At 39.3% G+C, this 13,872-nt stretch overlaps 1 protein-coding gene across 2 annotated transcripts; it reads right to left on the minus strand.

Moving 5' to 3' along the window:
- Window positions 1–1,410: 1,410 nt before the first annotated feature.
- Window positions 1,411–13,779, minus strand: CRELD2 (cysteine rich with EGF like domains 2). 2 transcript variants are annotated; one of them, XM_061988940.1, is made up of 10 exons: window positions 13,510–13,754; window positions 12,393–12,475; window positions 11,580–11,690; window positions 9,305–9,396; window positions 8,316–8,492; window positions 7,040–7,138; window positions 5,359–5,436; window positions 4,511–4,606; window positions 3,545–3,685; window positions 1,411–1,976 (listed from the first exon to the last, which is right to left on the minus strand). In XM_061988940.1, the coding sequence occupies exons 1-10, from the start codon at window positions 13,663–13,665 to the stop codon at window positions 1,918–1,920; spliced, it is 1,092 nt and encodes a 363-aa protein (XP_061844924.1). In that variant the 5' UTR covers window positions 13,666–13,754; the 3' UTR covers window positions 1,411–1,917. The 2 variants fall into 2 exon arrangements, with proteins under 2 accessions (XP_061844924.1, XP_061844931.1); XM_061988947.1 differs by lacking the exon at window positions 4,511–4,606 and having other exon boundaries at window positions 13,510–13,779.
- Window positions 13,780–13,872: the final 93 nt, after the last annotated feature.

A 13,872-nucleotide genomic window follows, 5' to 3' on the forward strand; every position in this document is an offset into this window, starting at 1 on the left:
GCATTCAAATCATCATCTGGAGCACCTGGAAGCTAAGTGTCAATGACTGAGTACCAAAGAAAAGCTACACTCCTGTAAGATCCTTAGGCCTAATGTTACCATCACTGGCTACACCTGTATTAAAACCCTCTAAAGGTCTTGGAGTTGTACTCCTTGTGCTCCACAAACTGCCTACTTTTTCCTCCTTTTAATTAAGCACAAAACTCATCCTACAATTTGAAAGATATGTGGCCTGTGGGCCCTTTTCTGACAATTACATCTGAGAAAGCACCAAAGTTTTCATTCTCAGACTGGCAAATTAAGAAGCATCTAGATATAATAGCTAAAAGAATAGAACTTCAAAAAAACCCGTCACAGATACTTTAGTACCCTTGGATATTGAAACTACAGCACACAAGACCAACTTAAACAGCTTTTAACATGTGAATCCAAAGGATCCCTCTTTGTACAATATTCCTATGTATCTATTGCACACACAAATCCTACACACACTGTTCAGAAATTCAACTGTGGCTTAGTCTGAACAAAGAAGTCTTCAGAAGTACACAGAAAAAGTGTTTGGCCATCACTGCTCAACAGGTCAATCCTATTCATACCCTTTTTATTCTTACTTACCTCGGGGTACTGTTTATAGCTTCCTCATAGCCAAGCCTAAACTATGCTCTTTTTAGTTGGACCACCTTATGCTCCCTATATCCACTGCCACAATATATTCCAAATTTACTCCCTTCCATCTGAGCTTTAAGTACTGCACCTGGATGGTCCTTACCTTATTTACAGCTGTGTTAGTCCCGCAGAATATACCAATTTCAGCTCTTATACTTGCCTTTAAGCTCAGGGACAATGCATAGGAAGTTCTGTCTACGCTATGCTATGCTAAGCAGCCTTTCTTCTGAAATGGTGCAAGAGACAAGAAGATAAGCTGATTGTAGTATGCTTGCTATGAAAGAAAGGAAGCTATTACATGCTACAGTAAGACTGTAGTAAAATCATACATTCATCAAGTCTAGAGAGTACTTCCAACAACCAAGTCACTAAATGTAGGCATTAGCCAAACTGACTTTTCATCACTCTGTAAACTACTTCACACTTGGAAGAAATACTTGTATACCGACCTTTGGAAAATTGTTTGAAATAATTCTTCCTCTAGAGGAAAGTGTGTGTGTATGGGGGGTGGGGGGGGGGGGGGTGGTAGTTTTTTTTCTTTTTTTTTTTTCCCCCCCATATATATTCCAGGACAACCAAGTGCTGGAATTGGGTGCTGAACTAAAACAGAATGCTCACAAGGTTCTGAGGTTTTGTTTGGTTTGGTTCTTTTCCTTCCCCCCTGCCCCATCCTCCACTGCCTAAATGAAAAATAGACATGACAACACAGCAAGGTATTAACATCTTAAAAATTTTTAAGGCACATTCCAACAAAATAGACTTTTATTGAATGCAATATTAGGCATTCTATTTTGTTTAAGGGAACAGTGCTTCCCTGTCAGCAAGAGAATCCCTTTGACAATTTCTAAAAGCTGTATTTCAGTTACAGAAATAATTCTGATGTCGAGAAACACCAAACCTCAGTCCAAATTTTTCTTATTTTATGAAGTGTAACTAAGTCCTTCCAAACCATGACAGTTTTCAGTAGGCACTAGAACAAGAAACCTGCAAATTGTTTACAATTGCTGGGTACAATGTCATGTCAATTACAATTTCATACTAACCCATCTAAAGTGTTGTTCTTGAAGAATGATATAAAAAGTGTCATTTGAGAATAAAGAAATGCAGCTTAAACAGCAGTTTATCACCATTGTTAAAAAGTCTTAATGGCAACCTGCATATTTAATACCACAGTATGTCAGCTAGCAGAGGGGCTTAGTCCAACAATTTAAAAGTTTAGATAGGAATGTCTCTTTTGGTTCTGAATCCAGATCATAAATCATCATGTCCAACAGGTGAAGGCTCAGTTGCTTCATTGTCTGTGTCCTCTCCTGTGAAATTAAATACCATAATTAGGATAAAAATGTATTGATTACACCATTTTTTTTACTTTAAGAGTCTTTTCAAAGAGAAACCCCAAACCAACATATTTATCCATACCAGAGAAGCAATAAAGGACCATAGAAAAGCTACTTGCACCATACCCAACTAACTGATTTTAAGGGACTCAGTGACTGAGAGTGTAAGATCTGAACTGAATGACCCTGAGTAACAATACAATATGCAACTTTGTAAGTTATTATTACAAGATGAAAAAGCAATCTTGGGGTGGAGGGCAGGGAGGGACAAAACAACTCCTCAAACAAGTCAAACAGAAAGAAAATAAAAGGTGTGAAATTGACTGTCATCTATTCTCCCATAAGTTTTACTGTAAAATAACTGTCTTTCACTTTGGAATAATACAAAAAGCCTAAACGGGCTAATGAAACACTAATCAGTATAATACTGCATCCAGTGCTGGACTCCCCAGGTCAAGACAGACAGGGAACTTCTAGAGACAGTCCAGTTGAGGGACAGCAAGAAGATGAGTCGTCTTACGAGGAAAGTCTGCGAGACCTGGGGCTGTATAGCCTGGACAAGACTGAGAGGGGAACTTATCATCATTTATAGAGAACTAAAGGGAAGGTGTCGAGAGGGTGGGGAAAAGTCTTTTTTCTGTAGTGCCCACTAATAGGACAAAGGGTAACAAGCCGGAACACAGGAAGTTCCACTTGAACATGAGGAGAAACTTCTTTCCTGTGAGGGTGAGGAAGCCCTGGCACAGGCTGCCTGGAGAGGTTATGGAGTCTCCTTCTCTGGAGGTTTTCAAAACCCACCTGGATATGTCCCTGTGTGACCTGATCTAGGTGAACCTGCTTTAGCAGGGGGTTGGACTGGATGATGTCTAGAGGTCCCTTCCAACCCCTACCATTCTACGATTCTGTAATTCTGTCCATAACATGCCACACATCCTAGAGCAAAATACATTTGAATTTCTTGACTGCAGGTATAGTTTCAGTAGAAGGGAACTGTTTAGCTTGACTTAAAGATGAATATTTTCTTCATATTCACCTTCACACCAACTCTGGCACTTCTACGATTACAAAACAAATTCAGCTTGCTGATCGCAGAAAATCAAGCAGAATTCTTTTTGATGGATTACAGTGAGTTGAAGCAGCTTGAATGTCATCACACAAATCTTCAGGTCATTATAATTAATAGCAAAGGAAAAACGCTATGGAGGAAGAAGACCTCCTTTTTATGAGCAGTAATTTGCTACTTCACTTTACGTAATGAAGCCACACATTTAAGTGATTTACAAACAAAACCTTGAGTTAAGGAAAAACAAAATCATCACAGGAAAAAGATCTTTAAAAAAATCAACTGCCTTTAAGCAAGAAAGCATGCATGCCAGAATGTGGCCTATACCACAAACTTCCTGATCACACAGATCACAGTTGTAGAAAGATGAGAAATTGTACAGAAGAGTTTAAAAGCAACTAGACTCTTAGACAGAAATACACCACCAAGTTGTCAATATATCATTTTTTTTTGAACATGTGACTGAAAAACCACTTGCCTGTTTTTACAACTTGAACACATGTTCCATCCTTATCTTCAAATCCTTCTGAACATACACACTTGTAACCACCTGAAGTATTAACACAGTCTTGATTCTCTTGCACACAGACCTTTTCGGGAAGGTTACATTCATCTATATCTAGAGATAGGATAGAGAAAACAAAGAGTCCACTGCTATTATTTTGTCACAAGTCTCAGTCATATAACACAATTTCATTCACATATAGAAAACACTGAGGACCAAAATGCTACTGCAACAGATTTAACATTTGTTAAAACAATCTGTTAAGGTTCTTCACGCTTTAGACTGCTTTTCAAATTTATTCAGATGGTACCGACTTTTCTGTTTTGCAGGCCCATATGTGGGGAAATAAATTAAGTGATGGCACTTGTCTTAACCTACTGAAGATTTCCCCAGAGTCATTTTCTACTGATGCCAAAGCAGAACTAAAAGGAGCCTGTAAATATTACATCATCATAGGTAGCAAATGTATCTTCTGCTCTTCCCCACAGAAAAACTCTAATTTCACTCTACTATCATTTCACGTTGTAATTCACTATCAATTAATATCATTTGAACTTGGATATTAATGAGTGAACTGAAAGACAAGAGAATCCACATTGCACTCCTGCCTTTCTGTTACAAAATGAATACAGATGTACCCTTCATTAGAAGTGGGAGATAACTGACAGAAGACTCCTGTATGTTTCCCGAACCTGCTATAAATATTTTGTTCCTTTTGTTAGCAGTGTTTCACCTTTAAGCTTTGTCACGCATATTAGCTCAATCACACCAACACCTTTGCTGCTAATACCAGAATAACTGGGTTCATTTTAGTAGGCTTGAGAACTGAAGCAGAAAGATGCAAACATACTTTACAGCTCCTCAGTGTGGCTAACCCAGAGTGAGTTAACTGGTCTTCTACCAGTCTTCTACCACTCTTCTACAGCTAAATCCACTAACCTGTACACTTTTCATCTTCCTTCATGTACCCAGATGCACAGGTTTTACACTTGTCAGAACCTTCCCCTGTGCAACCTATGCAGCTGGCATCACATGCTAAAAATAAGCATAAATAATAAGCATTAAAAAAAAATCATATATCTGAGGTTTAAATACCACTCTTAAATTCAGATTACCCACATAAGGAATCATAGAACGGTTTATGTTGGAAGATCTTTGATGATCAACTACTCCAAGCCCACCTTGGAAATCCACGCTTCTACTACATTAGGTTGCTCAAAGACCCCTCAGCCAACCTGACCTTGAACACTTTCAGGATAGGGCAGTCACAACTTCTCTGGGCAACTTGTTCCAGTGCCTTACCACCCTCACAATGAAGTTCTTTCTTATACCTAACCTAAATCTACTCTCAATTTTAAACCATTATCCCTCATCCTATCACTTTACATGCCCTTGTAAAGAGTCCTTCTCCATTACTCCTGTAGCCTCCTTTTAAGCACTGGAGGGCTGCTCTAAGGTTCCCCCAGAACCTTCTCTTCTCCAGGCTGAATGACCCCAGCTCTCTCAGTCTGTCCTCACAGACAGAGATGCTCCAGTCCTCAATTATTTTTGTGGCCCTCCTCTGGATCAACTCAAGCAAGTCCATGTCCTTATGCTGGAGATGAGTTATCACAAGAGTGAAGTAACCAGAAATCTCTTGCTTTCCTTGTACAACATGTCTAAAGCCTCATGCTCCACATGTGCTGTCAGGACTGGACCTTGTTGTACTAAATGCCTGGTATCATGCTCTGCCTAGCATTTCATTAGGATTCTAGACAATAAAGTAAAATAGCAGATTAAAAAGAAACCTTTGCATGAGAAAGATCCATCTGTGTTCAAACAATACTGGTGATCTTTGCAAGGAGAAGCAGCACACTCATCTACATCTGAAAGACAAGATGTGACAAGTTACCTAAACCAGTAGTCATGATTACTCAGATTAATACTTGAGATTCTGTAAGAACTGGCCCACAGAAGCTATAAACTTAGAATCCAAATGCATTGAGAGTAATTTTACAATGACCTCAGGATCAAACAAACAACATGTTAGACAAAGTAACATGGTAACATATACTGTTTCGTTCAGCTTAAACTTACATTAATAAACCAAAACTGATCCTCAGAAGATGTTTTGTGATGACAGCAACAAAACTATCAGAAATTCAAATGCTAAAATTAAATAAAACTTCCAGAATACCTGCCATCCTTGTAATTTTCAAGTCGATGTTTTGCATGCATTTATGCTTTTTATGCAAATAGCATGACAAATAAGCAAGACAGATGATTATTCTGAATACTCCTCTACTCATATATTACCAAGCTTTAGAACTTTTTAAAGTGTTAAAAAAGTTATGCAAATACACAGACATAATCTGCTTAGTTGTCTACATAAAGCAAACTGGATAAAGCCAAGTTATGTTTAGGACCTGTCAAGCTAAAAACTAGTTCTACCTCGGACATTAAAACATACCAGTCTTGTGATTTCAAGGAACAGGTACAGTGATACTCACAACTTAGCCTTTCTCTGTCTGCCATTTCTATTTCAGCCCCCTTACTGTCTATCTCATCCTTTTGCTGCAGACATCATTCCTCACTCAGTTTATATTTTACCAATTGCAATGATTCTTTGGAAAAAAAAAAAAACCCATTTGTACAGAAAACAATACTGGAACATCTTAAAAATGCTCCTGGAGCGTTCAACAGTTGCCTAAGCAGGTACCACAGGAGCTATAATTCAAATCCCAATTCTCCTTAGCACTTCTAAAAAGCAGCAGTGTCCACATCATTTTTAGGATACCGTTTCTAGAAATATTCTAGGCATCTTTAATTGGTAAAATTCAACTAGTTAAGCAGAATATGTTACTCTCCATCTTGTGCATTCCTGCATCAGCACTATCTTTAGTATTTGGGTTTTTCCATTAAGCATTTCATATGTATCTCCTCATAAACCAAAAGAGATGCTAACCTAGAAACAGAAATTAATGGAAGCACAGGGCTTGACATCTCTCAAATAATAACGAAAGCTAGTATGTCTGATTTTAGTGAAAGGTTTTAACTCTATTAGGGTTCAGCATTTATAAACATACAGTAATGTAAAGACAATTGTGCAATTGCTACAAAATATGGATACAAGCTAATAGAAATCTTCCAGTAGTTGACAAAATAATTTTAATCAAGAGTAGGATATTGTTTAGCATTCAAATAAACAGAAAATATACGTCTTGAAATGAACACTTGCTGCTATCTGTATTCCACTAAATTAAAAAGCTAAGGAGCAAACAGTTTGATAAAGACAACTATAATCACCCTGCAGCTTGGTGGAGAGGAAACGCTGCTTCCCTGCAACGTGAAACAAGTTAGGAAGAGATGAGACTACAAACTGTAGACATCTGATGGAATACTTCCATAAAATATAATAGAAGTCCATGTGATGTTTCACTACTCAACATGGCTACAAAACCTGTTTGAAATCTACTAAGCATTACTCACCTACACAAGCTGCTTCTTCATTTTTAATCCAGCCTTCTTTACAGTCTTTGCAGTCCTTGTTACTTGGACCAGAACAAGTTTTACAGGCAGTGTGGCAGGCTGAGGTAAGAGAAAACTACAGTCTGAGCTTCATTTGATAAAAACCTTATTTAGGAATCACTGGAAGCTATCATATTTTAGTAGCTTGACCCTCCCATTTGCCAGATTAAATCTTGACTTTGTGGAGATAGATAAAAATGTAGCTTTATTCTGCAAACAAACCAAACAAGAAAACAAACTACAAAAAAAATGTACAGAATGATACCCCAAAAACCTGGGAAGCTGGGCCTGGCAATCACAGTCATCTGCACCTTTTAAAATAGTACGATGAAATTCTAATGACTACAAGTGTCAGGTTCAACTTCCAAAATATTTGGGAAGATGAGATCAAAAAGGTAAGCTTTGCTCAGCTCCTCAGGTTTGGGACAGCAGTCTAAACAGCACACGCAGCACTCCTGCCTAATGAATCCTTAGACTACTTCATTTGCAACTAGCTAAGAGGGCAACACGTAAAATGACAGTAGTCTGAAGAACTTCAAAGAAATATATTAGAATACAGTTGTATGTGCATATTATATATATTTTTAATACATTACATGCATATGTAACATATTAATGTTCTGTATTGTCATATAAAACAAATCATACAGAAGAACTACTGCAGTCAGATAAGAAACCAACATAGATCATATAAAAAACAATCTTATTAGATCCCATGGTCAGGATTTAGTTACTGAAGAATCTCATTCAAGATGTAAAAACAGATGAAAATCCATTCAATTGAAAAAGTTTATTCCTAAGTTCTGACCTGGTTTCAAAATTAAGCTTAGACATACTTAACTGGAATCTATGTAGTGTACAGTACAGATCATCTGTTTCCATGCCCAGATTATCTGGAACACAATGAAAATCTAGTTTCCAAAGTAGCCCACTTGTCAACAATTTCAGCTCAAGATACTCATACAGTACTTGGGGGAGCGGAGGCAAAGCTTTTTCTTCCTTCCCTCCTCCCTTATGACATAGATGAATTCTGTTTCTTAATTTAAAGCAGAAAAAAAAAATATTAGGAAAAAAAAAAAAATCAAGGGCAGTCTGGAAGGATGACATAACAAAACCTTCAAATTCCAAACTGACTGACATATTATTTATGGTTAAAGTTTAAATTGTTCCTAGTTTTGTTTACAAAAAAATGCAGGAAGAAGATAAAGATCTAAGTATATGTCAGAAACTTTGTTACCTGTACAAACAGAATGAGTTTCATTTCTCATGGTACTGAAGTAACCACTGGAACAGTCCAAACAAAAATCTCCTGTATACTCCTTGTTACAGCTACATGAGCCATCTCCACCTCGGGTACCATCCCCATCACAGTGGCCATTTCCATGGCAAGGTCTTTCTGATCCACCGTGACAAGCTAAAAAGGACCCAAAATACTTTAAAATCAGATATTAAAGGAAATAACTTCCTCTTTTGAGCTACAAGCACTTGACGTCCCTCCCTCTTCACAGACAGTTAAAATACAACAACAAAAAAAACCCCTCTACCCACCTCCCAAAATCACCAAATCACTACAATAAACTAAGATGTAATTTTCAAAATCTTTGTTTCACCTTGAGAGCAACCAAAAGGCTTGCAACAAGGAATGCTCAGTAATATAGTCAAGTATAAGAGGAATACAAAACAAGGTGTAAGATTTTAGAGAATTATAATTTATACAAACTTCAGAGGCCAAAATATCTCTCTTTACCACTTTCACAACATCCCATCGTCTTCCACCTACTTCTATCCAATTTCTCCCATTGCCTCTTTAAATGAAGAAATTTAACAACTCAAGATTTAATGTCCAGCAGAGCTTTGGCCATTTGATTCTTAATACTGGTCAAGGTCTGTTGTCTACATAGCTTCTGAAAGGCCACCCAAACAACAGACTCAATGTCACATACAGACTTTAAGCATTGGTCAGCTATGGATGTGGGCATCAGATCAGATAAGATTTTGCACATCTAAGTACCCTTGATAGCTTTGTACATTTATTCATGCCCAAAAGACTTTTCTTCAGGAGGAATGGTTACAAGGGAGCTACTTATCAGTCAGCAGCAAGGTATATTATACACAGCAGCTGGTGGCTCACGCTTCGTATCATGCTTCACGTATTTGTTCATGTTAGGAAAGATTGGAATTAACAGGTAAGAAGAATGAATTTGTATTTTTCAAAAGAAAAATTACCAAGGCAGTCTGGTCCATAAGTTCCAGCAGGGCAGCAAACTTCTATTGTCTCTATGCAAAACCACTTAAATAAATCAGGATACTTCTTCTTTCTATATATGAAACACAGGCATTTATCAATAAAAAGAATGAAGATTTTTTTAAAAGTGAAGTTGCACACCTAAACCTGGCCAACACAGTAAATGACTGCACATGAGAGATTAGAAACCTGTTTATGATGACAGTCTTATCTCAAGTAGAAATCCTCCAACTGGAGATTCATTTACACATTATATTTAAGGTGTGAAATAAGAGCAACTAATAAAAATCAACTCATCTTGACACATACAGAAACCTTTTTTAAAGCATATTATTTTTAAGAAAGGTTTATACACATAGCTTAGACAGCCTTATTTATGTCTTCCTCTTAAAGAAAACTGCTGTGCCTTTATCTCAACTACGTAGAAGAAAATCAATGAGATGACGGGGTGACCACTAAAATTTCTCCTCTTTTTAGCATGAATCAAGTATTAAAAAAATCCTTGCAAGATAATATTAAGTCAGTTATGTGTTACTCTAGCACTAGCATAACCTCCCAATTAACAATGAAATCACTAGATGTTATTTTTCAAGCAAGCATAGGAACTACTACTGTTCCAAATGACAATTCAGAGATCTCAGTGTCACACTGATAAAGTCTCAAAAGCTTTAGTAAAGGAAAGGTTCAGATATTCTGTAGCTTGACAGAAGTCTTCAGCAACTTCTAAGGCATGCGCAGCTTCTCTTTCTAACTATTACAACTGACCATATTGAGTCCAAGGCTCAGGCCCTGAAAAATAAATTTACTGAGTACCACACGCAATGTAAAATCTTGGGAAAAAAGATCTAAGATATCTGTAAATAAACAGTCTTTGGAAACTACCATAGAAACTGAATGACATTTAGTTATTGCAGGTTAAAGGACAGAATGCAAAGTTAATCACTGGCACTCAACAGGTCTATTAAATACAGAAGCTTTAAAAAAAAAATCACGTATTTTATTAATGGTTATGTTTATTTTAGGAAGTCTACCTTGACAGATTCTGTAGTTTAAGACACGTTTCTTTCTGCTCTAAATATTCAAGACAAATTTAAGACGTTGGGTTGCATAGCTCACCTTTCTGGAAAGCATGTCCTATGAGGAGGGACTAAAGAATTGGCCTTTATCTAGTTTGGAGAAAAGGCGGCTGAGGAGTGACCTCATTGTGCTCTACAGCTTCCTGAGGAGAAGTGGAGAGGGAAGTGCTAATCTCTTCTCCTGGGGATTCAGTGATAGGACACATGGGAATGGTTCAAAGCCACTCAAGGGGAGGTTTAGACTGGACATTAGAAAGCATTTATTTACCAAGACAGTGGTCAAACACTGGAATGGGCTTCCTAGAGAGGTGGTTGATGATCCAAGCCTGTCAGTGTTTAAGAGGCATTTGAACAATGCCCTTAACAATATGCTTTAACTTTTGATCAGCCTGGATTTGATCGGGTAGTTGGGACTAGGTGACCCCTGTAGGTCCCTTCCAACTGAAATATTCTACCCTATGCTATGCTGCTCCCTTCAATTGGCATGTTACTGATACACATTCCCGTACACTTACATAAAAGGATAAAGCAACAAAGCAGTTAGGTGGGTTATCAAAAACCCTTATATTGCTATGAAATGTTATAATAGCAGTTCATTCTACTGAATTCTCGCTGATTGGGAGCGCTGATAGTCTAAAGTAATAAAAATTTGTCTAAAAGAAACGTGACTTTTAAAAGTATCCTGAAGTATTTAAACGCTACAATGCCATCCTTGCACTAACTATATTTTATAATGGTACATGACAAGCTTCATTGTAACAGTAATCATAGGCTAGCTTAAAAGGTAGATAGAGAAGTCAACTCCTACATTACAATGCTCAAGAGATCCAATTTCTACATTTATTAGTATCAACTATTTTCCTGATTGTCAGAAGAAAATAATGTTTTAAGACAAAGGGAAACAGAAAAGGAAATAAACCTCAAAGTATTCCAATGTTAGTTTGTCTCAACACCCCACTGGTAATTAAGTAGACAGCATACGGAAAGCCAGAGTGGATGTTTTGGTGCAACACATCCAGAATTGAAAATAAAACACAAGTAAAAGTCAGTACCAATGGCAACTCTGGAGGTATAATGAAGAATTACCCACAATGCCATTACTCAGGCACAAGATTTTGTAGTTCATTCTCTTAGATAACTTATTCATATAAAGATCTCCACCAAAAACCGTGATACTTACAGTTTGAACCACCATTTCTCTATATGTTCTTCATGCTCTTCTACCATGTTGTTACATTCAAAGTTACTACTGTCGCACAGTTTCTCTATGATCTCTACAAGACGAATTTCGCTATAAGAAGGGAAAAAGTCACAAGTTTATTTGATACCACTCAAGACACGACAGAGAAGCTAGACTGCAGACCAGAATACTTTATTAGTTTACTGTGTGTTCTGAGTTAGTTCCAAAACAAAGCAAATATAAGAATAAAGAACTAATGAACATTACTTTGACTAAAAAAAACTTAGAAAGACCACAAGAGTCATGTTGGCTTGCTTGTATTTATTATGTCTGTGGATCACAGGTTTCATAGATTTTTTAGCTTCCCAGCAACTTTTTGAGTGCAGTAATTTCCTCCTAAGTTTAACAATAAGTTAAATTTTGTCCTACATTTAGCACTGAAATAGTGATGACTCTAGGGAGGAGATACTGCTTTAATTCCAAAGCAAGTATTACCATGTTCCAAATCTTTTATGACTATCAATTAACTATTCACCATTATTTAAGATCATTATTTTAGGACATTAACAGGCAAAGTGAAAAAAACTACCATGACCAATGACAGAATGAACTTTTGTTGTTTCCAGAAACAAGAGAAATAAAAGCATTAATAAAGGGGGTTCAGTCTTTACTGTAATCTTTGATCAATAAGAACTTAGGGCTTGGACACACAAAACTTTAGCTGAAGTTAAGTTTCAGACAAACTCTAGTATGGTGAAGTCACACACAGTGGATATGAAATGCAGTCGAAAAACAAGTACTGAGACAGTTTACCTGGACTCATACTTTGATAGTGTCTTCTCTTCCCAAGCAGTGTTTCCGCCACCAAAGTTCTTTTTCGCAGTATCTGCTAATCCCTACATATGAAAATTACCAAAAGAATATAAGTTACATAGGTTTGATTTCTAACAAAAATTAAGGGTAAGAGTAAATGCTTATATGGAAATTACGAAAAGTGCCATGAAGAAACTTCAGTAAGGCCCTGAAGCTGTTAATCAAATAGGTAAGCAAAAGGAACAGCCAGTGGCAATATGAAACATTAGAAAGCATATGTTATAGCATAATATCACATAAACAGGGCTTTGTTACAGTCTCCATTTATGTCAAAAACATACATGTATGAAACCTTATGCCCATCTCCTTTCTCAGAAATTTATTAATCTGCTGAACAGGACCTCTACTTCATTCAGTTTTGATAGTACTTAATCCAGCCTTCACCACGTTGCAACTTAAATGCATAGCTATAAAATGAGGTACATCTCCACAATGAGCAAAAAACTTCGAGTCACAGCTGATGCCTATCAATTGACACCCTGAAAAAAGTCTCCACTGTTGAAGTGCTATACCAAGCCTACAACAGTGCCTACACATACAGCCCCTTGCTGTCAAGACTGAATTTACTGTGTTGCAACACAGGACTGTCACAGTGGCAAAAGACAGAGAATTTCAGGTGATGCTTTCCACCAGCACCTCCCATGCCGCCGAGCACGTCCAGCATTAAAACACCAAAGTACGGCCCTCGGCACTACACCTGTTACAGAGGCCGAGAGCGAAGCGGTGCTGTCCATCCGCCTGACTAGCCGCTGTCTGCAGCGAACCACCCGATAGAAGCCCTCCCAGACTGTGGCCGGGGGGGCTACAGAAGCTGCTGGGCTGGGAGCCTGGCAGCCCCAGGGCGGCAGCCCCGCATCGCCCCAGGCGCTGCCGCCAGCACTCCGGCGGACCCAGTGCCCCCCCGCACCCGCTGACCTGCCAGGAGACCGGCAGAGGCCTGCGCCACTACCACCGCATCCCAGGCCGCCCCTCGCCGCAGAACCCTCGCCCGCCCCACACCCACCAGCGCAGCCGCCCGCCGCCGGGCTCCGCGCGGCCTCTCAACCCCGCCGCCCACCTGGTTGAACCTGTCCACGATGCCGCGGCAGGTGGAACACGCCAGGCGCCGGCGCTCGGCAGCGGCCGGGGCGAGCGGCAGCACCAGCAGGGCGGCAGCGCAGAGCGCCGCGGCCAGCGGCGCCCGGCCCGGGCGAGACGAGGGGCCGGGCCCCATGGCGAGGGCGTGGGCACCGTCGGGGAGACGCAGCCCCCACCGCGGCACCGAGCGCGCCTCAGCGACGGCCGCGCGCGGCGCGCTCACCCCGCCCCAGCGCCCGCGGCAGCCGGCCCGCGAGCTCCATTCAGATTTCCGCGTCAGCTCCACGCACGCTCCAGCCGGCGTCGCTCATTGGTGGAGGCAGTGGAGCGGAGGCACGTGGTC

Source organism: Colius striatus, chromosome 1 (genome assembly GCF_028858725.1).
Source record: "Colius striatus isolate bColStr4 chromosome 1, bColStr4.1.hap1, whole genome shotgun sequence".
NCBI lineage: Eukaryota > Metazoa > Chordata > Aves > Coliiformes > Coliidae > Colius > Colius striatus.